Raw genomic sequence first — 27,996 nt, forward strand, 5'->3', positions numbered from 1 at the left:
TATTTCAAAACAGCTTTTTATTAACCTTTCTTTTCCACTTCCTCTCATGGGCTAGAAGGGAGGCTGAAATATTTAAGAACCCTTATTAAAGTAGGTTTTGAAAAATCTAAGCCTACAATACGTAATTTGAAACTTGTTATTAAAGAAAGAAACTCAGCCCCCTCTCCATCAAGTACAGTTCATGTCAGAATCACCATTTAAAAAAATGGCTCAAACAAATATGGGATAATAGAAGTGTTAAAATGTTGAGTCTGTTAACTTTAAAGCACAAACATTTACATTAAGATTGAGGAGATTCTCTGAAAGTCACAGCTTAACTAGGACAATAAAACAATAAATTGGTGTTAAATTAAGTAAAAAAACAAGTATGTATAGCGTACATCCTGGGCAAGGTCCTGGGATCAGCCTTAGTAAAGATCAGTAAACAGACCAAGTCACTTGCTTTAGTTTTCTTGATCCTATTAGTTGCTCCAAGACTTCTCGTGAATGATCTATAAAAGAGAACAACGACACTATATTAATTTACAATAATCAAATATATTTAGTGTTTTTCATATATAAACTAGGTGTAAGCTCAGAGTATGCCTGCAATACCAATACTTAGGAGGTATAGATATTAGGAATGAGAGTCAGGGATTTAAGACAGACCCAACTCATAGCAAATAAGAGACTAGCCTGGGCTATATGAGATACTGTCTTAGCACAAAGGAAAAAAAAAAAAAAACCCTGCAAAAATTGGTGTGGTGATAACTACTACAGGGTTATTGGAAGGCTCAAAAACAACATGAAATATCTCTGGTGGCAGAGATGTAAGCCAAAGCCCTCGTGTCTGGCTTTGAGTGAAGTGTAGCAAAGCCTTTGCTTTGTTTGGGTTAAATCAGCAGAGGCTACGAAATTGTTTGAGACTGAGCCTTGAAAAAAATGTCTTTCTGGAAAGTCTGCACTTTCCTCCACCTCTTGGGTAGTGCTTTAAAAACTTTCATTAGCTTTACGTGTTACAGTATTTATTTCATTTGTTTGTTTTTTTTTTAACTTTAAACAAAATTTTACTATACAAAGGTTGTCATGTAATTGGATATTTCTCTACTTTGTGTGGTATTTATTTCAAACTGTTTGGGCCAGTGAGATGACTCAATGAGTAAATGTGCGTGTCACCAAGCCTCTCAGAGTTTGATCCCTAAACTCATATGGTGCAAAGAGAGAACCAACTCCAGCAAGCTGTCTTCTAACCTTCACATGCCTATCATAGCACGTGAACATAAAATAAATATTAAGCTTTGGCTTAAGATTCATTTTCTCATTGACTGTCTAATTTTTTCCTGAGTTGGTTTTTATTAATGGGGGATTCATAAATATTAATATTAATAAATATGTGATTATTTTCAGAAGGTAGTCAGAATGATTTGTAAGGTAAAACTAGCAGAGGTAAATTTTGTAAGGTGTATGGAAGCTATCCTTACACAAACAGAAGATCATAGTATTTCAGCTATTTCAGCTAAAGTTCCAGGACAAGAAGTGTCTGGTCCACAAACTACTTCACTTCAAAATTTGATGCCAGCCAACCTGTTCATATTAGAATCCATAGCACTTCATCTGTTTTAAAATATGAAAGTATTCAAATAGGGAGCTGGAGAGATATCCGAATAGATATGAGTATTTGATGTTCTTTTTAGAACTTGAGTTTATCTGCTGGGTAGTTTACTAATGCCTGTAACTCCAATTCCAGGGGATCCAATACCCTCTCTCGATTCTGAGGGCATTGGCATACTAATGGATGGAGAGATGGCTCAGTGATTAAGAGCACACTGGCTGCTCTTCCAGAGGTCCTGAGTTCAAATCCTAGCAACCACACAGTGGTTCACAACCATCAGTAATGAGATCAGATGCCCTCTTCTGGTGTGTCTGAAGACAGCTACTGTGTGTGTGTGTGTGTGTGTGTGTGTGTGTGTGTGTGTGTGTGTGTGTGTGTGTGTATGTGTATAAATAAACAAAATAAGTCTTTAAAAAATTAGAAATCAAAGAAAGGATTTCTTTTGGGAATGCTGTGATTGGAGTATTAGTAAGAATATTGAAAAAAAAATTTTTTTTTCCATCTCAAGTCCATTAAAAAGGACTGTAGCCCAGCAATAGTGGCTCACACCTTTAATCCCAGCATTTGAGAGGCATAGGCAGAGGCAGGTGGATTTCTGTGAATTCAAAGCTGGCATGGTCTATAAGAGAGTCCAGGACAGCCAGGGCTATACAGAGAAACCCCATCTCAAAAAACCAAAACAAACAAAAGAATGACTCCCTTGGAGTTCCCTTGGAGAATGTGATGTGTCCTTGAAGCTCAAGAGGCACATTGTGCTGTCCAGGAATCTCAGAGAGGACCATGATGTTGAGACATTTACTGTCTAAGCAGAGATTTTTCACAGACAGAAGGGAACTGCTGTAGAACTGTCGTCACATCACATAGAAAGCCTAACTCTGCTGGAAACAGGATGGCCAAAGAGCAGATCCTCAAACTGAGAGGATTACAGGAACACACTCTACTCCTTTACTCCAGGCCTAGAGTTCTGGACTAGCCTAGACTCAATCATAACCATAATGATGGTAGTTCTGTAAAAGGGAAATAAGAGTTACTTCATAAGCACCTTTGCTTATTCAGTATATAGGTCAAGTGCATACAGAACTCAATGGCTAGTCTGATTTTTTTTGTTGTTGTATGTATGTGCGTGGTGAGGGGTGTGTGTGTGTGTGTGTAGGCGGATGTGTATGGAAGCCTACAGTTGACATGGGTGTCTTTCTAATTGCTCTCCACCTTATGTATCTGACCTTAAAGCTCATTTGTCTAATCAATTTGCTCCAGGGATTTTTCTATCTCTACCTCCTGTTTATAAGCTAGGATTACAGGTGGGATCTGTGAAGGGCTCTGTTTAACATTACAAACCCCATTTTACTTTTAGACTTTATTTAATGTTTAACTTGCCTTTAGATTGGATTCAGTTACTGGAAAAATGCCAACTTGTTCCAGAAACAAAGTAGGTACTGAGAAAGCAAACCTTTCCCTGTCTTTCTCATGCAAGGGTATTGAGGAAAAAACAATCTTTCAATTATTATTACAGCCATGGTTTTGGTAACAAAGATGGTAAGGAAGTCTAGGCTGTAAAGGACTCACTGGTTGAATTACTTTATTGGCTGCCCTTAAATCCGTTATCATCCGCTATGAGGATTTGATTTGTGCTCACATGGGAATTCGCATGTCTGCTGTGGGGCACTGCCAACGGTTGGTTTTTTGATTGATCAATAAAGAGCCAGCGACCAAGGGCTGGGCAGGGGGACAAAGGGAGGACTTTGAGCATTCCTGAAGGGGGATTAAAAAATGCAGGACAGGAAGGAGAATCGCCATTATGGGGAAGCAGAGACTGGACTTGGGGAACCGGAGAGGCATCCTGCCTTGTAAGAGCCAGTGAAGCAGCCAGGGCCCACTTCCCTGATTGGGTCCGGGGTAGCAAGAGTGGCCTAGCCATTGAGCTAGCTAAGGCACATACAAATGTAAAGGCAGTGTATATGTGCTTCTCCATCTGAGATCCAGAGCATGTGGGGTGGTCCATGTGAAGCACATGACCATCTGCTAGAAGGTTAGAGCTGTTTAAAAAATTACCACTATAGATGGCATGCAACTTGGTAGGCTTGTATCCACTATTAAAAATTATTTAGAGATTCTCAGATAGAAAACATGCACCATGACTTAGATTAGGAGTTTGGGAGAATTGGCTTCTTAGCAGGCTACAGATTTTGCCTGAGGCACATGGGGATTTGTTCCCTGGGGTTTGGAACTGGTACAAAGAGACTGGGCTCAGAGGCACTGGGAGCCCCTGGTGTGCAAAGAGACAAGCTACTCAAAAGGCAGAGGCAGACAATGCAAGCTGCATTGCTGCTCACAACCAGATAAAGAGTAGAGATGAATGAAATTTGATTTAATTGTTTTTAAGAATAGAAAGGAATATAATAATTAAGTGCTTTTTAAGTATACATGGAATAAAGAAATCCAGGCCTTTGATATCAAATGATCAAATGTAGGAACCGAAGGCATGGAGACAGAATAAAATAAGTGAAAAAAAAAAAAAGACATTAAAAAAAGTTGAAAAAGTCTTGCCAGGGAAATTCTCAGGTTTTTGAACATGGTTTACAAGGAATTTCTGGGGTTAATTAGCCTGGTATGACAAATTTAGAGCCTGGAAATAGGCTTATACAGTAAGAAGAAGGGAATTTAATGCAAGTTAAATACAGAGATGAATAGAGGCTTTTGATCAAACTGTAGGTCAGGAGCAGGAGATAAGGAGAAAGTCCTTATCTCAGACAGATAGTAGAAACTTTAGCCTTGATCTCATATAGATCAGGGCAGGAGGTAGTAAAGAAACACTGTCTCAATGGATAATAATAATTGTTTAGATTGCTTCAAATAGTTTTAATTATCAAAATGAAGGAGATTATTAAGTTTGGAAGTATTTATGATATTATAAATCCTTTGTGAGAGAGGTCAAGCTACTAAATTAAACTAATCTATACCTTTAATGATTACTCGTTACTGGACCAAGGGCATGCTATTTTGGGAGAGAGGCTCTGCATCTGTGTTAAGAGGAAAGGAGATGAGGCTTTGGAATTCTTCCAGAGTGTATGGATCAGATGACAGGGGAGACCCCCTGAAGACTCTGTGCCTAATTCTTGTTCGGCAGGAGCTTTACGTGCTGAGCTATGTCCTCAGCTCTCAGTGGGTAAAGTCTGTGTTGTGGTGGTATTTGAAATGGTGTTTGTAGCCCAGATCACCTTAGCATTTACTATGTGGCTGCAGCTAACCTTGAACAAGAAGCCATTCACTCTACCTGTGCCTTATGAGGGTTGGGATTACAAGGATGAGTCGTGATGCATAAATTAAATCGTTTTTTAGACTCGATTTCTACATTTTTGAGTAAATGGCAGCCAACTGGTTATTTAGTGTTATTTAATAGATATAATACAATAAACTTGACATTTTTTTGGTTGTTGTTTTGTTTGTTTTCCAAGACAGGGTTTCTCTGTATCACCCTGGATGTCCTGAACTCACTTTGTAGACTAGGCTAGCCTTGAACTCAAAGATCTGCCTGCCTCTGCCTCCGGAGAGCTAAGATTAATTAAGGCGTGCACCACCATGTCCTGCCAAACTTGATGTTTCTTGTCTGTATAAAGGATCATGTTAACACTATGACTGCGATCATTGTTGGCATCATCCTTTTGTAGGTTAACACTGAATCTTACCACCATCATTACTAGCATTGTTACCATGACTACTACCTGCTTTGAGATCCAAAGTAGATCAGATAATCACTATGAATAAGCCTATGAAGAAGGTGTGGCACTGTATCATTTTACCGACAAGTACAATGAATAATAGAACTAAAGGAGTAATGAATTTTCTTAAAGTTCTACAGTTGGTAAAAGAGGAAGTCAAGCTTAAATATAAGCAACCTGTTAGACTGACCTGTTATCAGGGGGCAGCCATGGAAAAGAAGTATACATATTTGAGGACAGGCAGTCAGGGCAGCTTCAACAGCCTTATCAGTTAGATTTATACAGTAGCCCATGTTAATCTCCTATGTAGAAAAGAAAATGAAAGAAAAAATTTAAAATCTATAGATCTATAATAACAGCACAAAAAAGTTTGGAAAGAAATTTTATATTAAAAAGAACTAATGTGACTAAGGTACCATCTGATACTGACTCCACTTTGTGTCTGCTTAGACATTTCTCAGCCCTCTGCCCCACCAACAGCTATGTCTGCCTTGACAACATATTTGGGATTTTCCAAGACTCTGACCATGATTCAATGTATTAACCAAAAGTTTATATAAATTAAAGTAACTGATAATGATATAAATAAAAATAAATTGTTATATAATGACTGAAATAATTGTCATGTTCTGCCAAAGCAAATGTAGGGTCATTCTGACCTTCATCTGACATTGATGTCATTGTGGTTTTTGTCTTTAAAAACTCTGTGTCCCTGAGTTTCAGGACCCAGAGTCTCTATGAAGCACTAGCCTAATATTGGTTGTCGGCCAGTAAAGGACTTTTTTACAGCACTTAGTTGGCCTAATAAGCATGTATTTTAACTTTCTCATGTGGGTTACATCAGAACGAAGTATCTACTTATTTTAAAAAATCTGCTATACCATTTCATGGCAGAAGGTGGGTGTGGGGATAGGGGACAAGAGTGAGAGAGAAAGTGCTCAGTGAAGAAACATGTTTGGGTTTTGAAATAAGGTCAATGCCAACCTCCATTACAAAGCAAGTTCAAGGCCAGCCTGGGCACCATGAGACCTAATTTCTTAGCGGATGCTAAGACATAGATATTGGACTTCTCAATCTATATAACTGAGAAATAAATATCTTTCTTTTATAAAAATAAAATTAAAAAAAACCTATCAACCCACAAAACAAACAAACCCATGGAAACCAGGACTGGTTAAAAATAGAGGCTGGGAAAATGGATCAGTAGGTAAAAGTTCTTGACCTGACTTTCATTCCCATGTAAAGGTGGAAAGATAGAACTATGTAAAGCTGTGCTCTGACTTCCACACATGTTCTGTGATATGCATGTATACAAACAATACATAAATTTTAAGAAGAATGAAAGGGGCTGAAGAGACAGCTCAGTGACATCTGGCTACTCTTCCAGAGGACTTGAGTGTGTCACAGCAACCTGTGCTGGCTCACAACTGTCTAACTCCAGTTCTAGGGGATCTGGCGCCCTCTTCTGCACCCCTCACGCATCAGTCATGCATGTGGTGCACAGGTACATATGTAGGCAAAACATCCATTCACACAAAATAAAAATAAGTTTTTTGGTTTGTTTTAGACAGCATTTCACCATATCACGCTGGCTGGTCTAGAACTTACTGTATAAACCAGGCTGGCCTTGGACTCACAGAGATCTGCCTGTGCAGGGGTTAAAGCACATGAGCCACCATACCTGGAACACACACACACATTTTTTTTTTTTAAAAGGAAAAAAAGATAAAAGATGAAAAGCTGGGTATGGCGGTGTACTCACTGTAATTCTAACAATGAGGAGACTGAGGCAGGCAGAGTGCTACAAGTTCAAGGCCAGTTTAGGTTCAAAATATACAGCAAAGCAAAATTAAACAAACACCCCCAGAAGATACAAAGGCCAGAGGAAAAGGACATCTCAGCAGGTACAGAGGCCTGCCATGCATACCTGAAGACTTAAATTCTTTAAAGCTCAAGTAAAGGTGGAAGGAGAGAACCAAGTATACAAAGATGTTTGCTGGCACTTTGCCTACCAATAATAATACTTTTTTCCTGAGGATAAAATTTAATATATTCATAAATGTTTCAAAATTACCTCTAATTGTTTGGCACACGGTCCACTAACAAGTGCAACCACACCATTGTCAGAGACCTAAACAAAAGGGAAAAGAAATATATCCTGTGATGGAGATGAAAGAGTTTTCTAAAGTACATTAATCATGAACAGTAACTGCCTCCCATTCAGCAAGCATATCTTTTAGTCATATATTCTTCCTATTAACCAAGAGTAAGCTCAATGCCCCTAACAAAGGACCATACTTTCTGTTTATTGAAAAGCAGAATGATGTAGGAAAGGAATGAATGCTGTATTAATCCTTTACAGAAGTTTACAAGGGAAGAAATGCTTTATCTGACCCATTCACCCAGAACAGCAAGCAAAACCCACAAATCACACTATACCTTACACACAAACACACTGCTCTGAGTTAGGGACATGGAGAGGTTACGGGGGAGACATACACATTATTCTGAGTCAGGGTCATGGACTGGTTGGATATGAATGAAAAATAAAGAATATGGTTTGAGATCAAAGCTATGTGTTCAGCTTAGCTTTTAAAAATTATATGGGGGCTGGGGATTTAGCTCAGTGGTAGAGCGCTTACCTAGGAAGCGCAAGGCCCTGGGTTCGGTCCCCAGCTCCGAAAAAAAAGACCCCCCCCCCCAAAAAAAAAAAAGAGCACTGACTGCTCTTCCAGAAGACCCGAGTTCAATTCCCACAACCACATGGTGGCTCACAACCATCTGTAATGGGATCTGATGCCCTCTTCTGGTGTGTCTGAAGCAGCAACAGTGTATCCACACACATAAAAATTATATGGAGAGTTCAAAGTATAGTAAGATTGATCATGTTTTTCTTAAAGGTAAGTTATATTTAAACAAACTGAATACACAGTAAAAAGTTTTAAATGATCTCAAAGCATATAATTAACTTGGCAAAAATTGGGCAAATGTTTTATCTGTGAAGGCAAGTTTTAAGAAGCATTCTTGAAAAATCATTCTCATACCATCAAGATCATCAACAATTTCAACAATAGCAAAAGAACTAATTATGATATTCTGATTAGTCAAGGATAATAATTGAGACAGCATATAAGTTGTGTTAAGTTTATATCTCATTTACCTGAGTAGTTGAAAAGTCAACACACTGCAAAAATGGGCAGTTTTTCCCTAATGCATGTAAGGACTCATCAGTAATACTTAAGCAGCCACCCAAATCAATGATCTTCAGCAGCTGACAATTGAGTGCAAGAGCAAGGACCCCTTCATCAGTGACACTGCAACATCCTTTCAAAGAAATTTCATGAAGGTCTGAACAGGATGAAGCCACAGCTTTTATTCCTGGGAGGAAACACAATACTATCAGTGAACTATGTGGTTATAAATGTGCATTACAAAATTAAAAATACCCAAAGAATTATCAGGAAAGAATTTCTTCACGCCTCAGAGGGACAAGGACTTTCTTTATGAGATATAATCATAGGAGGCTTAGTGGAAGCCTGTAGAAACATATACCAGAGGCTGCTTTAGAAAGGCTACCTCAGTCCTTTAGAAAGCAACCCTTTTTGTTCTTGACCTGATATTCTGTTAGGTAACCTCTGTGGATACATGTTAGACATACCTACCTTGAAAGAATAGACCCAGACTCCACTGTACTAATTATTGCACTAAAAATGCAGTGAGACAGTAAGTCTAATTGTCAGTTTCCTTGCTTTACCTTAAACTAGCTATGATTTGCCCCCACCAATGTAATTACAGGGTGCAAGGCTTTATGGTTACTTTTGTTTTATATTTTAAAAAGTTGTTACAGTTCTTTTTAGTTTGGAATACTTTTTTCTGGGAAATTTGAATCTATATCCTAGGCTATCGATATATGGTTCAGAATAAACTATTTTCTTATCTCCTTCAAGTGAGGTTATTATTTTGCATCATATAAAATAGGCAGATGCTTTACCAGGGAGCTATAGACTGTTTTTCATCCTAACAATCACCAATTGTAAGTTAGTCAGTTTCAGAGTTCCATCCCACAACAGGCCAAGTATACCAGGACAAGGTGTAGAGGAAAGAAAAGTAGATTTATGGAGGCAGCATTTTTGTTAGCTGTGAGGGTAAGGGAGGGAGATCTTAGAGGTAAAAGGACCAGATGAAGCCTTTTGCTAGCTATTTCCCAGTTCCTGTCATTGGCAAAGAATTCAGAGATGAAGTAAGAAGTCAAGAGGGAGTTTTCCTGTACAGGGAGAGTGGGATTCATCAGCTTTTCTTGGAAGGCCATGTGCTGTAGATGGGAGTGTGCCATCATGCACAGCCCATGACTCCTTTTCTTTTCTCTGGCCAGAATGGACTTGGACTTTTTGTAAACTATTTCTTTTTTTTTTTTTTTTTTTTTTTTGGTTCTTTTTTTCGGAGCTGGGGACCGAACCCAGGGCCTTGTGCTTCCTAGGTAAGCGCTCTACCACTGAGCTAAATCCCCAGCCCCTCTTTTATTTATATATTCACTTATCTCCCATCTCTTCCTCTTTCTTCAGAGAGGGACTCACTATGTAGTCCAGGCTGGCCTTGAACTCACAATGATCACCCCACCTCAACTTCTGGAGTGCTAGAATTACCAATGTGAGTCACCATGATTGGCTTCTTGTCTTAAAACAATCATCATGTTAAGTTTCATAGCTGCTAGCTAAAAACGAAGGAAGAACGTTATAAAGGCTAGATATTTTAGGTTCTACAGCTCTAAAGAGAAGTTTGGCAATTTACATATTTTCAGCAGAAGAATGAGAGGAATGGAACAACAAAGGGGGAAAGCAGCAGAGGACAAATCCAAAGGAACAGCCCTGTTAAGACACCTATGAAGATAGACTTGTTTTTCTAGTCAGCTGTAACAGACACTTAGAAACAGCTTTTGTTAAAAAGGATGGCCTCTTCACTTGTCTGACAAGACAGCCAAAGGCAGGACATAAGCTTGACATTGTTACCCTTGTTTTATGCCTATAGTTTTTACTTTTGAGGCAGGCAACATAGGAAATATAGTTTAGCCTGGGACTCTATTTGGATTTGATTATATACACATCTTCCTCTTATAATAATGTACTTGGCAGCCTGGTTCCTTCATTTACATATATTATGCACATATACATCTAGCAACCTCAGAACTCCATCAACCTCCCACCTTCTTCAGGCTACTTTGTCTCCCATCTCGGAAAAATAGTATAGATCCTCTCCAAGACTCCAGTAACAGCATATTTCCAATTACCCAGGTACAAAGAGTAGAATTCAGGATGAATTCGTTTTGGGTGCACCACTATAAGGCAAAATTGTGTCCTTTTGTAAAATTTCAGAAAGAATCCTCTATTTACCATTTTGTGCCTATGCATAATTGGGTACAGAAGGGACTTATGGGAAGAGACATGTACAATAGGCAAAATAGATACATCACTTAATCTATCAATCAAAACAGAGAACCACCTCAACTATGCTCCTTAGTAATCAGGCCTCCCTTAGACCCTATTGATGCAAAAACACTACTCTTAACTCAATTGGTAAGAGATACTATACTCTATGAATGATGATGGATCTGGAGCACTGGTTCAAGTTATCCCTGATTCCATATCCCAAGTTAACATGATATTGTTATAGTAATAGAACTAAGAAAATCATGAATCAGAACACATTAAAAAAAAAAGCATTTAATTGGGAGCTTGCTTACAATTTCAGAGGGTGAGTCCATGACCATCATGGTAGGGAACAAGGCAGTGGGCAGTAGGCACAGTACAGGAGCAGTGGCTGAGAGCCTGCATCTTGATCCACAAACATGGGCAAAGAGATTAAGACCGGGGGTTTTTGAAACCTCAAAGTCTACCCCCAGTGGCACACTTCCTCCTAATCCTAACAGTTTACTAATTGGGAACCAAATATTCACATATATGAACCTGTGGAGGCCATTCTTATTCAAACCACCACTTCCTTTTCACCACGTGGTTCTCAGTGGCCTCTGGTTTAAATGACTAGCCTTTTACAAAGAAGGACACAAATTCCTGGCCCAGGCCACACTGCTAGTATTCACATGCCTAGGCAGGAAGCCAGACAAGCTTCTGGGACTGCCCAATATTGTGTCCAAACATCCGGACAAATGGCTTCCTTGTGGGGCTAGACACTGCTAGAAATGCTCGTTGTTGGCACGTGGCTTAGGCAGCCAGGGCAACCATATGTTCACTGGCCTTGTGGGCACAGCATAGGCCATTCTGGCAACAGATGATCTCAAAGGCATTTCTGTCAGGACGAAGCTTGGTTTTCTGCCATCTGCCCCTGACTCCTTCAGTCTTAGAATCTGAGGTTCTTGGGCTGTGTCATTATGGGGCCCATCTGATTCCTGTGTTCTGGCACGGAGCCTGTAGCCAGGAATGGACAGCTGCTATGCTTCAACTCCCACAGCCAGGACATCTACGTGGTACCTGGAGCTGGGTGGCAAGGAGAACCAGCATCTGGGAAAGATCACTCTCTGCAGTGGGGCCAAGTGGCAGGATATCGCCAAAATGCCCCAGATGGCATCTTCTCTTGCCACCAGTTTTCCAAGGGCCATTTCTACAGTCTTGCCCTGCCAGGGTTTCCTGTCCTCTGGGCTGTGTCTTTAGTCAAAGGAGGGAGAAGCTGGTATTGTTCAGCACTGTGGAGGAAGGGGCAGTCCACTGCATTCTCCATGGCTGGCAATGACATTGGTCTGCTCTGCCAAACTCAGTGTTATGTCCAGTTCACCAGACCCCTAAGAGACCACCAGGGACCACAACTCTGATAAAAGTTCAAGAGAGTATTTATTCCGAGTTTGGACTTAGGTCATAACCCTCCCTGTGTAACAGGTTAGGAAAGTGACTCTCGGGTCTAGGGGCTTAGGGTTTATATAGGAAAAAATTGTAAGCTGGGGCTTTCAAGCCTTGGTGGTACATGATTGGGTAAAGAAATGTTAACTTTTAAAATGATACCATTTATTCAGACCACAGGGAGAGACCATACATCTAAAAGGGGGCATCTTGTCCTGGGAATGATTTATGTTTTCTTAACTTATCTTGTTATTGTGATCAGTCTTTCCTCTATAAGTTGACCACAGCTGGTCTGCCTATTTTTTTTTTTTTTTGGTTCTTTTTTTTCGGAGCTGGGGACCGAACCCAGGGCCTTGCGCTTCCTAGGTAAGCGCTCTACCACTGAGCTAAATCCCCAGCTGTTCTGCCTATTTTTGACAGCTGGGAACACTTGGTAGTCTCTTTCCAGAGCCCAAGGGTGGGGGCCGCATCACTCTAAGGACATCAGCTTATCTCCAAGGACAGCAACTTAAAATAGAGGTTAGAGAACAAGATGGAATCGGTCTGGTTGCTTTTTGTCTCTTCAATAGATACAAAGCTGGCAGAGGAATAAGCTTGAGATGGTTGTGAGTGGGAGGTCACAGTACTGACAAGGAAGCCCCAAGAAGCCAGTGAGGAAAGGCCAGCCCAGAATGCAGGGTGATCTCTATCCAGAAGCAAGACATTCAAGGGCTCCAAAGCAGCTGGTGAATTCAGGATTAAGAATTTGGTTCTGGGGAGCCCTCTGACAGGTCCATGTTGCCATGGGAACCTTGTTTACCCTACTCTGGCTGCCCTCCTGGCCTACATAACCTCCTGTAGTCAGGATGTGCCTTTTCCTGGAGTCATTTGTCTTTGTGTCCTCAGGAAATGGCCTAGGAGCCATTTCTTCTCAGCTATTCTCACAAGGGAGGACCTGGTGGCATACTGGCTCATTATAAGAGGAGGCTAAAACATTCCACCTTGCAGAAAAGCTTCTTAAACTCATGAGGTCCCGGAAATTGGACAATCTAGACTACTAGGTTTCAAGAGTAGCCTCATTTCCTGGAAGAAGCAGAGACCAGTGAGTTGCTTGGAAGAGTCCTGGCAACCTCAGGCCAACTGAGCTACCTGGAAAGGACACTTTCCAACTTGAGCTAAATGTAGGCTGTGAAGTGTGTTCTAGGTGCCCAGCTTTTGTGAACTGTTTCATATGCTGGGTTGGGCTTTCGTGATGCAGCTGCCTTTGCATCATTTTTGCTCCTGTAAGTAACCCTAGTAAAGCTCTTTGCTTTACCATGTTGAGCTTTTGTGGTGTCCTTACTTTGGTTTATCATTGGTTCCCTATTTAGAATAAATAGATGCTTATATCTTTCCAGGAATAGTGTCATACAACACTGTACCATCTACAAACCCAACTGTGTCAGTTAATTATCTTTGGCTATGTAACCAATAACTCCAAAGTTTAATATTTTAAAAAGAGTGGGGTTTCTTTTCTTTTCTCGCATGTGTGTGCATGCATGTGTGTTTTGAGACAGGGTTTTTCTGTGTAGTGCTGGCTGTCCTGAAACTTGCTTGTAGACCAGGCTTTTCTCTGGACACTTTACAAATACATTGGTGGGTACGTTATGCAGGCAAGTTACAGAAGAGAAAGGAAATTAGCCCTCTAGGTCTCAGATACTATCTGTGGGCAGTCTTTTGATTGTCGGAACCAAGGATTTATCTTTAGATCACACACAGAGGAGGCAACAAATGCCCTCTTACTAAGAGAGACATACATGTACATCTTTGGACATACATACAACATTCCAACCTTTGCACAATCCCTGAAGTTCTAATCAGTCAAGTCACAGAAGATTCAGTGTAAGTGTGACTCTTTCTAGGAACTTTCCTTTGCAACTCTGTAAAAAGAAACGCAAGGCTGTAGTGTAGGGTCCTTAAATACTCTTGTGTGGTTGACAGTCAATCTTGAGAGTATATCCCTCTACAGTCTGAACTTTAATTTCATTCTAAAGAAAATTATCTTACTTCTTTTGCAAATCTGTGTGAATCCCTTTTTCCCTCCTAATTCTGTGGCTAAGAAGCCAAGAATCTGTAAACACTTGACTCTGACTCACTTGAAATACTGGCTGAAAGTACAGTAAGCAATTCCTCTAAACTTACAGGCATCTGTAAGGACAAACCTAACCTCAGAGGGCCAACTATGTGAAAATAGGAGAATTACTCATAAAGGTGAGGCTTCACCCTGTAGCAGAAATAACCACATTATAGGAAATTTGATTCCCTTAGGCTATATATAGCAGAATTAACTATTCAACTACCCTTTGGTACCAGGGCAGAATTGGTCAGTGATCACTGATAGGTAGAACCACACCTTGACTAGAACTGCTTAATTAGGCACATGCCTTGCTATCCTGCCCTAATTCTTTCTCTACTTAAGCCTAAAGCTTGTGTCAGTTCCTGAATGATGAATTTAGGATTATTAGACCTCTTCACCTGCTCATCTTTCCAATGCACACTGATTTAGTGTCTTTTCTCTGGTTTTCATCATTACTCATTTCCTTAATTGGTAATTTGGGGTGGGTGGCAAATTCTAGATTTCTGGGGCTGGCCAGAGCTGGGTGGGCTACTGACCTAGCACTACCATTTTACGGGGGCAAAAGCTCCTACCCTGGGGACCCATCTAGAGTTCTCCCCTATGTTCTTTTTGTGTGTCTGACCATCAGTGTCTTTTATAAATACCATTTGCAATCACCCAGTAAACATATGCTGAAGTATCTTGTCCTGATCTTACCTTGACTCTACTTTGTGTCTGTTGAGGTGCTCCTCCCACTGCAAAGTCACCTCCTTGAACAACTATACCTACCTTGGCAGCACATTTTCTATGACCAACCATAACCCAGATGTACAACCAAAGTAACCTCTGAATGTAAAACCACAATAACTACTGTGCTCTGCCAAAACAGATGTTAGAAGGGTCTCCTAACCTATACCTACCAATGATGTTACTGTGGTCTTTGTACTTATAAATGCAGCGTCCTTGAACTTTGCCTGAGAACCCTTCACGACAAGAGCCTACTCTGGCTTAAATAAAGAATGATTACTTGGCCTTATACTAGTGATGGTCTGTAACTTTCTCACGTGGATTAGAACAAAGCAAAGTACATGAGTTCTGTGAGCCACTGTGACAAGTTATTAATTCCTAAGGAGTGTTCCAGGGCTAAAACCCAAACACCATTTAGTACCACCAAAGTCCACATTTGAAAGTCTTTATTTAGCTGGAGAGAAACAGTTCTCATTGAGCAGCCTTGAATATATTGCAGGGAGCTTTAAAAGGAAAAACAAAAATCAGAGAAAAACTATATCCTGGTTGGCAGTTGCAAGGGAAGTGAAGCAAGCAAGCAGTTTAACAGAAGCCAAAAACATGCAGTTAGCCGGGGCATTTTGACCCCAAGTTTCCAGAATTTTCCCATGGGACTTTTCATGGCAGGGGTAGGAAAGGAGAGTGGGGTCAGTTAAAACAATGATGGCTCTAGCTGAGGAGGAATCTTTGCTATAACACAAGGAACAAGTTGTGGGATGTGGTGATGTGAATAAAAATGATCCTGAGAGGTCTATAGGGAGTGCCATATTAGGAGGTGGGCTTTTCTTTTTGAATAGGTGTGGCTTTGTTGAAGGAAGTGTGTCACTAGGGCGTGGGCTTTGAGGTCTCAGAAGCTCAAGCCAGGCTTACTAGCTCACTGTCTCCTGCTGTCTGTGGATCGAGATACAGAATTCGCAGCTGCTCCAGCACCATGACTGCCTACATGCCACCATGATGACAACAGGCTAAACCTTTGAACTGTAAGCCAGCCCCAATTAAAATTTTTTTAATTTTTTTTCTTTTTTCTTTTAAGAATTGCCATGGTCATGGTGTCCCTTTGCAGCAAGAGAAATCCTAACTAAGACACAGTAATTCTGTATAGCTGGTTAATCAAGTACCTACTGTAGGCCAGGACTTGGGCTTGCCCTACAAACAGAAGACAGTCTTTCAAGGCAGACTTAACTATGGGATGTGATATTACCTCTAAGTAGATAGTGACAGAACTGAATTAAATGATAAGAAATCCAACTGAGGCTGACAAGATGGCTCAGTATGCAAAGGTTCTTATTGCCAAATCCCCAGGAGGACCAATCTCCCCAAGCTGTCCTCTGACATCCACAGGAATATACACAGCCAAAAACTGAATGAAATAAATTAAAAGTGAAAAAAACAATCCAGCTAGTATATGGAGAGTAAGATAATTGCTTGGTATAAAGAAATATACTCATTTGCTATCAGAATGCTATGCTTCTGTTTTAGAATTCTTTTTAAATGAGTTATTCTTCATGTAAACATGCAAAACTTGTTTATAGTATTGTGAAATCCCAAATGGATAACCAAAATGATTGGAAAATAAAGCCAACTAGCCAAACAGTCATCCAGAAACCTACTTATGCAATTATGTTCTTCTTCTTCCTTCCTGCCTTCCTCTTCTCTGGGATAGTCTCACTGCACAGCCAAAACCAGCCTGGAACTTCAGGCCCTCCTGCCTCAGATATCTCAGTGTTGGGATTAAAGCGTGTGCTACCATATCCAGCTAAGTACTTCTTTATTAAACTGAAAAAAATAGTTAAAATCCTAAATTGAAAATAATCTAGGGCTAGAGAGATGGCTCAGTGGTTAAGAGCATTGACTGCTCTTTCAGAGGTCCTGAGTTCGCTTCCCAGCAACCACATGGTGGCTCACAACCATCTGTAATGGGATTGGGTGCTCTCTTCTGTTGTGTCTGAAGACAGCAACGGTTTACTCACATGTATTAAATAAATAAACAAATAAATCTTTAAAAAGAAATCTATACTAGAAAAGAACGTAATCAAATATAAAAACCTACCATTTTATGTAATTACTCTGAGAAAATAGTTTGAATATAAAACATGTACTGCACTGACAGCAGCCATGAAGGAGCTGCAGTTAATATTGGAGCCTGAGGAAAACAACTCACCAGTTAGCAGAGCTACCATGAGTATACCTCAGAGAGGCAAAGCCCGAGGGTCCTCTTTCCTGAAGACCCCTTGCAGCTGCTAGCCCTTACGGCACTTGTTGCCTTGGCCACCCAGGTCGTTTTTGAATGAATATCCTTGGTAGGGTTTCTAATTTCCCACTCTGCAATGCAATCATAATGCACAGCAATAGTGGTGATTTCTCAAAAAGCAAATGCCACTCAGATTAATGATTTAGCTGAAGACTTCTGAGAAAATTAAAAAATATGTATAGTTAAAAATGTTAGTTAGGTCAAGGTGCATTTATTTACAATTAGTTAAGTCAGGCTAGAGTGCTTTGCCAGATACTTTCTAACAGAAAACCTAGGGTATAAGAAAAATTGAAAAGCACATTCTTAGTCACCTAATGAAAGATCTGCTAAAGTCAGTGAACAAGAACAAAGTGAGCCCAGTTGCTAAGGGCTCCAGAGTTCCACGCACAGGGCACAGGCTAATGATCAAAGAGAGTAACTGAGCTCCAGTGCCCACTGTTAAGACTGGGCTCCCATGTCCACTGTCAAATCTGATTTTCCTAGTTTTATAAGTATAAATTTGCTGATGAGTTTTGGTGTGTTCCTTCAGGTTTTAGTGCTGCGCAGTATGTAGACTGAATAAATTCTTCTTTCTCTGTTGTCTCAAAAAACAAAACAAAACAAAACAACAACAACAATAACAACAAAACCCTGTGACTCAAAGTTCTCTAGTTAACTATACATTTATTTTCCTATGAAAACAATATAAGAATAGGTAGATGGTTAACTATGTTAGAAAAATAAGAATTGTGTTAAGTTAAAATAACATGATGTTTATCTCTTTTCTGGTAACTGAAAAGTGCTATCTGCCAGTACAAGAGAAACTGGCAGTTAAAAATACTTGGCTTGCTCAAATTCAGTTAATTTTTTTTTTTTTTTTGGTTCTTTTTTTCGGAGCTAGGGACTGAACCCAGGGCCTTGCGCTTCCTAGGTAAGCGCTCTACCACTGAGCTAAATCCCCAGCCCCAAATTCAGTTAATTTTTAACAGGAAAACTATTGCTTGCGGATATATATGTATTGTGGAAGAGACCACATGGGAAGCTGAGTAATCAGGTGTGGGATTTAGAATAACCTGTTTTTTAAAGAAATAAAACTTGTAATCATAATGTGTAACTGAAACTCATGATTAACAAGTAACTGTAGGGGGTTGGGGATTTAGCTCAGTGGTAGAGTGCTTGCCTAGCAACCGCAAGGCCCTGGGTTTGGTCCCCAGCTCCGAAAAAAAGAAAAAAAAAAAAAAAACAAACAAACAAGTAACTGTAATGTGATTTTTTTTCTTGCTTGAAGGATTGCATTTGAAAGGTATCTAAGGACTAAGAGAGAAAAGCGTTGCTGCAGCCTTGATGGTCACGTCCACCTACTGTGTGAGTGTGTATGTGCGTGTGTGAGCCTGCTTCATGTTAGTTGCCAATCTCACACCTCCATGGATCACTGAAATTAATGTTGGAGCTGGTCTCTGGCACTCCACAGACATTTAAAAAAATTTTGTGTGTATAGATGTTTATCCTGCATGTACACCTGTACAACATACGTATGTAGTGCCCAAAGAGGCCAGAAGAGGGTATTGGATTCTCTGGAATGGGAGCCATGTGCTTGCTGGAACAGAACTTGGTTCCTCTACAAGACTAGTGAATGCTCTTAACTGCTAAGCCATCTTTTTGGCCACACACTCCTTAATATTTTTGGGTTTGGTATTGAACGTCTTGTAGAGATTGACTAGTTTATCTAACTTGTTCTTTCTGGTTTTGAGATAGGGAATCATGTAGATCACCTGGACTATAAGATCCTATAACATCCTATATGAGCTGTGGATGACTTTACTTCTTCATCTCAAGGCCTTCACCTTTCAAGTGTTGGGTTTACAATAGGAGCCACCCCACCCTTCGTAAACTGACAACTGTTTCTGTTATAATATTGCATCAGAAAAGTGGTGGTATAAGCCTTTATTCCCAGCACTCAGGAGGCAGAAGGCAAACGTTTCTCTGTGAGTTTGAGCCCAACCAGGCCTACATAGTGAAATCCTGCTTAAACAGACAAATAGCAAAGTGCTTAACCACACTGGCAGTTGACACAGAAGATTACTAAGAGTTCTAGGGTAAACTGGTTTACACAGTAAATACCAAGCTGGCAAAACTCTAAAACCAACTGTAAAAACCAAAGCAGTACTTTTGTTTTCTTTTTGCGATGGTTTCATTGTTCCAGGCCGACCTCAAACTGGCCATGTAGCACAGGCTGACCTTAAACTCTTGATCTGCCTGCTTCTACCTCCCAAACACAGGGATTATGGGTTTTTGTCATTATACCTGGCTAGCAACAAAAACCTTAACTTTAACCAAATATCAACTGGCCATGTCATCTACTATAACAGGCAAAATGTTTTTAACACAGCGGTACCATTTCAAATATAAGGCAGTGACAACACGTTTCATAAACGGTTATCTACAAGAATTCTAACTTGGATCACTTTTCTTATTCTTTTTTTTTTTCTTCAGTTTTTTAACTCTTCATATTCTCTTGCTCTGTAGGCTCAGGCCGGTGTAAAACTCACTATGTAGACCAGGCTGGCCTCAAATTTGCAATGATCTTCTTGCTTCTGCCTCCTTGAGTACTGGAATTACAGTTCCATGTCACCATGCCTGGCCCATATTTCCCCATCTCTTTCTCTATTTAATACTTAGTTAACATACAAAACAATGTTTTGTTTTAACATTTTCAGACACGCCTTGTTCGTATTGTCTTCTCCCCTCTCCCTCCCTTGCTGGTGCCCTCATATTCTCCTAAGGTATTTTTTTCCTTCTTTGCTCCACAAAATATCAGGGGCTAAGTATTGGCCTGCCCATGTACTCAGTGATCGTAAACATACCTTCTGAAGTTATGCTATTTCTATGTTCTCTGCAGGATTTTAGATTTAGTGCCTTCAGTTTTCTGCACTTACACAGGTGCTGGAGAGCCACATCTGAGATATTACAGCTCCTCAGATCTAGTCTTTGGACTTCAGGATGTAACACCTGTAACAAATAAATGATTTTGAAAAAAAAATTAAATTAAAAAAAAAAGTGTTTTCAACTCTAAGCAGTCTCTCTGGCTCCCAAATTAAAAGTTTTTTGTAAACATGTATCCCATCCTTAATTAGTGATCTGGTGACTATAGTAGGTAAGGGGCTGGTGAAAACACAGCCAAGAATGTAGGATTTAATCCCCGTGGAGAAGACAAAGCAGGAAAAACAAACAAACAAACAAACAAACAAACAAACAGAACAAACATGTAGCTTCCAGCTGGAAATGCAGCACTCCGTCCCTAAAGTCTTCAATGTTAAAATAGCTGGAGCAGAGAAATGACCCCTGCCTGGCCAGCCACAGTATTGGCATCTTCTGACTCACTCAATTGGACCTAAATACTTCTGTTCAGCAGGTATTGTTCCCAAAGGAACCTGATCCTCTGAGACACTCAGTCAAATGACCGGATCTTAGGCAGTCTGTACAGGAGGAACCAATCCCTTTAGGATATGTATTTCTCCTTTGCTGTTACTGAAAAACCTAAACAATTCTAGCATCACCAGCTCTTAGTTGAATGAAATATCACCAATTTTGGAGGTCACATAGCTGAGCAATATGAGAAAGATAACACCTCTGCCTCTGGATTGCGTCACCTAGGTGTGGTGCAGGAATTTGGCCAAGTACTGCTATCTTACAAATGTCTGATGGGTGAGTGGAATGGAACGTAATACTTGACATTTGTCTCCATACTACGTCTGTCTCCTTTGTTGCCTTCATCTCTAGGTTAAATCTTACATAGTTCTACATGCTGACATGCTGACCTAGAGAGTTCTCTAGTCTTTCCTTACATCCACTTAAGTCTAAAGATGCTTACCATGACCAGAAATTCCAGATCATAAAAGGGATAAAAAGAGGTGGTACCTGAATCCCTTCAAGATCTTTGCTTATTTCCCCCAAATTATATTTATTAGCCCCTCTACCTGCTCTGATTCCTGTCCTCTATCTAACACTCAGATCCCTGCACGGGAGAAGCTGGTTTGTGAGCAAAATACCACTTCCTCATTCTTTAGCCACTGAGTAAATTTTTGCGTCTTCAATACCTGTCTACTAGATATCATAGGCAAGATATTTAGTTACAGGATACTAGTCCAGGCCGGTCTGGCTCTCTCTATGTAGACTGGACTGCCCTCAACTTACAGTGACCCATTTGCCTCTGCTTTCTTAATGCTGTATTTAAAGGCATGTGCCACCAAGTCAGCCCTAACATTACTTCTTTATAACATGTACTTCAGTCTTTTGTTTAAACATAATTTATTATTATTACTATTAATACTATTGGTATTATCCTTGTGTGTACACATGTACAGTGTATGTGCAGAGGTCAGATGGTAACTCCAGAGAGTCAATTCTTTTCTGGTACTGTGAGTTTCTGGGACTGAATTCAGGACATCAGGCTTGCCTGGCAAGCATTTCCCCCCGACTGAACCCCAGCCTTTCTTTATTGGTTTTCTGATATACTCTCACGTAACTCAGGCTATCCTCAAACTCACTATTTAGACAAGGCTAGCCCTTGAACTCTGTGATTCTCTTGCTTCAGCTTCCCAAATGCTGGGATTATAGTAAATACCATTGAGCCTTTTTATTGTTGCTTTGTAACCAGGGTATCTCAATATAGCCCTGGCTGTCCTGGAACTCATTATCTGGACCATACAGGCCTCAAACTCACAGGGATCTGCTTTCCTCTACCTCCTGAATACTGGAATTGAAGGTGAGCCACTGCCTGGCCTCATCAGAACTTTTTAAGTTTTTCTTTTTTTCTTTTAAAATATATGGGAGGGTAACTAAGAAAGTCTGGCACTAGATCCGTAAGGACCAGAGTTAAAGGCAGTTGTAAGGCTCCTTATGTGAATGCTGGGAACTGAACTCTCATCTCTGGGAAAGTAGCAAGAACTTTTAACTGATGAGCCATCTCTCCACTTTCACCTTTTTTGAGACAAAGTCTCACCTTATAACCCACATGGGCCTAGAATCTGCCTCTGACTCCTGAGTATTGGAATCACACACAAAATCTTCCATGTCCAACTGTCCAATTGTTGGGGGCAGATAGCACATATTTGTTGTTTTGGGGAGCTACTGTTCAGTGTTTCCTTGAGGCCAATAAATAACAGCCCAATTTGTAAGTAGGCAGATCTCTGTGAGTTCAAGGCCATCCAGGGCAGTGAGACCCTGCCTCAAAAGCAACGACAACAATAACGAGGTTTTAATGTATATTTAGGTGTAGAGAGAGAGGAAGGGAGGGAAGGAGAAAAGCAAGGAAGGGTAGAAGAAGATAGTACCCATTCAAGGGTGAGCACTGGCTTTTCAAGCCAAAGTCATATTTTAAAATGACTAATAATTTGCACTATATCCCCTTTTCTGTTAAAAAAAAATCTGAAACTAAAGCTAAACAGTGAAATAAACTTTTATAGTTATACATTCTTACCTCATTTATATTGGAATCTGTTATCCGACCCCGCATGCTCATTATTTTAATCAGTCTATCTTTAATGTTGGGAGGCAGATATTTAATATCTGATATATATCTGGAAATATTGATTATTAGGCACCGAAGACATCTGGAATACAAAGAGAATATAGAAAATTACTCTGTATCTGCACTAGTAGCTAACACTTATCAATACTATTTGTCAGCACTTAGTCTTTCATAAAACAGTATTTTTATTAACATTTACAAGGTTAGCTTGAAGAGATTCATAGTCACTGCCTCTGTAAAGTTACATATGATAGGATTTTCCTTTTCCACTTCCCTCTGTAAACCCATTACCAATACATATTTTAAAATTTTGCTTTGAAACAGAGTCTCAGGCAGCCTGGGCTTGCTTCCAACGTACTGTACTGCAGACCAGAATGACCTGGAATTCCTAGTGTTTCTGCTTTACTTCTACAATTCTAGGATAACAGGCATGTTATCCTAAGATAACATTATTAAAAAATATTTTCAGAAGGGCATGATAGGTAATTATGAGTTCACAGCTATTCTCAGTGAGTTAGAAACTAACCTGAGGTACATGAGACTGTCTCAAAAACAGAAAACCAGGACTAGGAAGATAACTCACTGGTTCCGAGCACTGGCTGCTTTCCCAGAGGATCTGAGTTTGATTCTCAGCATCCACATAGCAGCTTACAACCATCTGTAATTCTAGTTCCAGGGGATCTTATGCCCTTTTCTGACCACCATGGAGCCCAGGTATGTGAGAGATAGAGTTTTAAACTAGCTCAAAACTCAGCAACGGGATCTGACTCAGGAAAACAGATGGTTAAAAATGCAGGAGGACTGGGGCAGACTCACTGACCCTCCGGATGTCACCGGACATGAGTAAATGAGTAACGGGTTCTGTTCTGCCCCTGTGATGTTTGTTCAAGCCCCCACTGTGCCCTACAGATAATGTTCCAGCCATTGTGTCCGGGGTTGAAGCCTAACCAGATGTGTATCAGATGCAGATGCTTCGACAACTATAAGGCCCTGAAGCACCTGAGGACAATTTAACCAGGATTTCATCCTGAAGCACTGACTATGAGGATAAATGCAGCTTGCAGGAAGGGCTCTCTGACCTATTCTTTCCTACTCTAGCAAACCATAGAAATCCCTCTGAACAGCATGCCTTCCTTCCCTGAATAATGTTCAGAAATAACCTTAATCCTAGGGCTTGGGCAGTGTAGTTGCCTTGGGGCATACAAACTTCATACCTCTCCTTATAGCTCCCACTGTCAGCTCTAGAACTTACTAACCAGCCCTCACCTCTCTGTCCTGCCATTCCTTTACACATTATTGTTCTTTGTCAGAAATGTCAAAGCCTTCCACTTTGGCCATTTCTCTGAAAAAAAAAAAAAAAAGCCAACACTCAAAAAAAAAAAAAAAAAACCAAAAACAACAACAACAACCAAAAACCAAAAAAAAACCCCCAAAAAACAAAAAACAAAAACAAAAAAGCTCCAACACATAAGCAGAAATTAATAAAAACCTGGGTTTTGCTTTGTTTTTCTTGTTAATGTGTTTGTTTGGTTCCTAGACACAAAGATGCCACTTAACCAAAGTGGTTGCTGGGGATGTAGCTTAGTGGTACTAGGATCAGTAAGGCCCTGGTCTTGATCTTTAGCACCACAAAAACAAAAAAGCCAACAAACCAGGTGTCTTAGTCAGGGTTTCTATCGCTGCAATGTAACACCAAGACCAAGAAGCACGGTGGGGAGGAAAGGGTTTATTCAGCTTACACTTTTTCACTGCTGTTCTTCACCAAAAAAAGTCAGGACTGGAACTCATACAGGAACCTGGAGACAAGGGCTGATACAAAGGCCACAGAGGAGTGCCACTTTACTAGATTGCTTCCCCTGGCTTGCTCATCTTGCTTTCTTATAGAACTCAGGACCACTAGCCTAGAGAGATGGTACCACAAATAATGGCCTGGGCCTTCTCCCCAGATCACTAATTGAGAAAATGCCTTACAGCTGGATCTCATGGAGGCATTTCCTCAATTGAGGCTCCTTTCTCTGCGTGTGTCAACACACAAAACAAGCCAATATACCAGAATAGGTAGTTCTTTAGCCTCTTTTAAAGCAACATAACCAGCATGTCTTATGGCCTCAAATTCTGGCCATCTGAGAAACTCATACTTGTCAAGCAACCCAAAATTCTGTTTACAAACCACACACACACACACACACACACACACACACACACACACATCTCACGAATGACAATAATCATATACTTGTGATCATTTTTAGTACAATCCCTTTTCCCTTTTTGCTTATTTCAATCTTCCTTTCTGACCTTATGCACACTCTGTTAGTGTCTTATGTTAATCTAGGATATATTCTTCCTTCCCCTTTGCTTGCAAACACAACCCCACACAAACATATAATAGGTGTTTTGGGAAGGGAGGTCTCAGTTTCCCTTAAACAACATCCCAGGATAGTCACTTCTTAGTACCCACTGTCTTTTTCATTCAACAATCTCTTATGAGAATCCTTCAAAGCATTTCAGTATTTTCATTCTTTGTAACAGCTCCAAGTTTCATAGTGGTCATCTCACTTAGTTACTTCACTTTAGAAAAGCACCCATATTGTTCTGTGGTATGGTAACAATATTGTCAGATTGCTTTCTAGAAAGTCGGTTTTAAGTTCTATCTACACAGACAAGTACACAGACATACTTGGAGTTCCAGCACTCTGTGGTCATAGGCAAGAAGGATTGTAACGTTCAGGGTCATTCTCTGCCACATGAATCTGAGGTCTGCTAAGTTACATTGAGTCCCTGTCCTCAGAAAACCAAAGCCAAAACACAAGCTGGTGCTAACTCAAGTCTGTAATCTCAGCATTTGGAAGGCTGGGGCAGAAGGCCTAAGGGTTCAAGGTAAGGCTGGAGAGACAGCTCAGAGGTTAAGAGGACTGACTGCTCTTCCAGAGGTCCTGAGTTCAATTCCCAGCAACCACATAGTGGCTCACAACCATCTGTAATGAGATCTGGTGCCCTCCTCTGACCCTCAGGCACACATGCAGGTAGAACACTGTGTACATAATAAATCTTAAAAAAAAAAAAAAAGTTCAAGGTTAGTCCGTGCCAGAAGATTCTGTCTCAAAACAAAAAGGATGCAAGTGAGTTGGCATTATGCCTAGTACCCAGGAGGTTTAGGTAAACTAGGAATAGTAGTGTATGTCTGTAATCTCAACATCCAGGAAATGGAAACAGGAAGATCAGAAGTTTATCCTTGGCTACACAGTGTGTCCTAGGCCAGCATGGGCTACATGAGATGGTCTCAAGGAAAAAAATAAATAGCAACAAAACAATACAGAAGAAAACACAGGAACTTAGGTAAGAAATAACATTTGCTTATGTACTGTTAGATTCACCAACGGAACCCAAGTAGTCTGTCTTTGTGGCTTCCAATCTTAAACCATTACTGCTTTTGTTCCTAGAGTTTTTCTTTTTTAAAAATAGAAATAACGAATAACACAGAGGCGTGACTCTAACTCACTATATAGCTGAAGAGGGCCTTGAACTTTTGATCATCTCAAACGGTGTTTGCTGTCATGCTCAGGTTTTACATATAGTAAGCTGATTCTCACAAAGAATCCCTGAGATAGGTACTGATACACGAATTTTCAAGATTCTATTTATTGGCTTGGGTGTGTTTGTCTTACAACATTACACCGTTAGCCTCGAATTTGTGGCAATCTTCCTGTTTCAGTTTTCAGATGGCTGGGACTACAGGCGTGAACTCCATGCCCTGCTGTTACCCGAATTTTAGAAAGCTCTCCTGTATCAGGAGAGATAAGTTACTGTTCATGGTTCCAAAGCTATCAAGTCGCGCCGGTATTAGCGGAGGTTTGTTTGTCCAGCCCGGATCCAGGTTTCTTTTGTTCTGCCTAGATACTCAGCGCACACCCGAGCCCATCCATCGGGTGGAGCCACCAGCCCCACGCTGCACCACGGTCCTCAGCGACCAGGCGCAAGGCCGGGCCAAGGACTAGGATCCAGCCGGACATGAGTAGGTGAGGGAAAGGACTGGGGGCTGGGGCGGACACGAAGGAGGGCTGGCCAGGGGAGGACTCACAGTTCCAGAAGTTGACTGACTACTCGCGACGAAGGCATCGCGGAAGCCCTCTTAAGCTTGGACCGCAGTTACGGCCCTCCATAAACAACTTCCGGTCGCGCAGGACTGGTAAATCCAAATGACGTCACAGGGAGTCGGCCCGAGGCGTGACCACATTAAAAGCGGAAAAGGAAGGCCCGGAGCTCTCTCGCAGCGAAGCTTTTTAGGGCAGCGCAGAACAAGCTGGCACTCAAAATGTAGGGGCACCCAAAACGGGGGCAAAGCCCCCTGGGACTTGTAGTTCTTTCTGCCCGCCATTGCAAGTTACTGCTCCTCCTGCCCCAGCGTTGCCTGAAGTCGCTGTCCAAGCAAAGGCTGCTGGCAGGTCATTTGCTTTTGCTGTTGCTGAAAGACCCTCAAATGGAGGAGACTCTTGCTCCAATCCTGAGAATGACACCACCCCACGAACACACGGGACTCATGTCTTGATGCAAAAGCAAGAGGTTAACTCGGGATACCATAGCACTGGGGCTCGACACGGTCCTCATGCAGGAGGGATGTGAAGAGCCCCGGACAGCAAAAATATACAGTTTATATAGACCTTACAAGGTCACAGCTATATCAGCACAGCTATTTCGTTACCAAGGATATCTAACTTGGCAGATGTCCCCCCCCACCCCCCGTAGTTCCCAGAACGACACAATCTATACCATCTGTTCTTATGGCCGGCAGACTTCCTGGAAAGTAGATGGGAATGTACTTTCTGTACTTTCTGGTCTATAGTCTAGCATCTAGCTAAGCAGAGGCCAACTTAAAGTTTTTCACACTTAAGAGATGGCTGCACTGATGTCAAACGGGGATCTTTCATTGCAATGAGGAATCCCATGAGGAAAATCAAGTGTCTAGACAGATACAGGCACCACCGACGTCAAACACACGGTTTACAGGACGGCAGTAGTTATCTCCACTGAGTATACCTGAAGCAAGAGCTAAACTGTGCAGTTTTGCATGATTTCAGGAATGAGACATGTTAGGGCTTGCTCCTTTAAACATGACTGTAGCCATTTTGTATTTAGTCTCCATTTTGTGCATAAGGTGAAATTAAGTTCAGGTTCTCAGATTGCGCTTTGTAGAAGTAATAATTCGTAGCTGACATGATAT

General features: G+C 40.8%; 2 protein-coding genes across 5 annotated transcripts in view; one reads left to right on the forward strand and one right to left on the reverse strand.

The window, feature by feature from the left end:
* On the reverse strand, window positions 1–26,943 carry Amn1 (antagonist of mitotic exit network 1 homolog). Of its 2 annotated transcripts, none has more exons than NM_001008333.2 (7): window positions 26,857–26,943; window positions 22,725–22,857; window positions 20,110–20,254; window positions 8,471–8,688; window positions 7,385–7,441; window positions 5,501–5,612; window positions 1–491 (listed from the first exon to the last, which is right to left on the reverse strand). In NM_001008333.2, exons 1-7 carry the CDS (start codon window positions 26,892–26,894, stop codon window positions 418–420), a joined length of 777 nt encoding a protein of 258 aa, NP_001008334.2. In that variant the 5' UTR covers window positions 26,895–26,943; the 3' UTR covers window positions 1–417. The 2 variants fall into 2 exon arrangements, with proteins under 2 accessions (NP_001008334.2, XP_006237762.1); XM_006237700.3 differs by lacking the exon at window positions 26,857–26,943 and adding an exon at window positions 26,278–26,842.
* The window catches only part of Etfbkmt (electron transfer flavoprotein subunit beta lysine methyltransferase), a 65,025-nt gene that overhangs the window by 14,650 nt on the left and 22,379 nt on the right, over window positions 1–27,996 (forward strand). The window lies entirely within an intron of this gene.

This window comes from Rattus norvegicus, chromosome 4, assembly GCF_036323735.1.
Source record: "Rattus norvegicus strain BN/NHsdMcwi chromosome 4, GRCr8, whole genome shotgun sequence".
In the NCBI taxonomy this organism is placed as follows: Eukaryota; Metazoa; Chordata; class Mammalia; order Rodentia; family Muridae; genus Rattus; species Rattus norvegicus.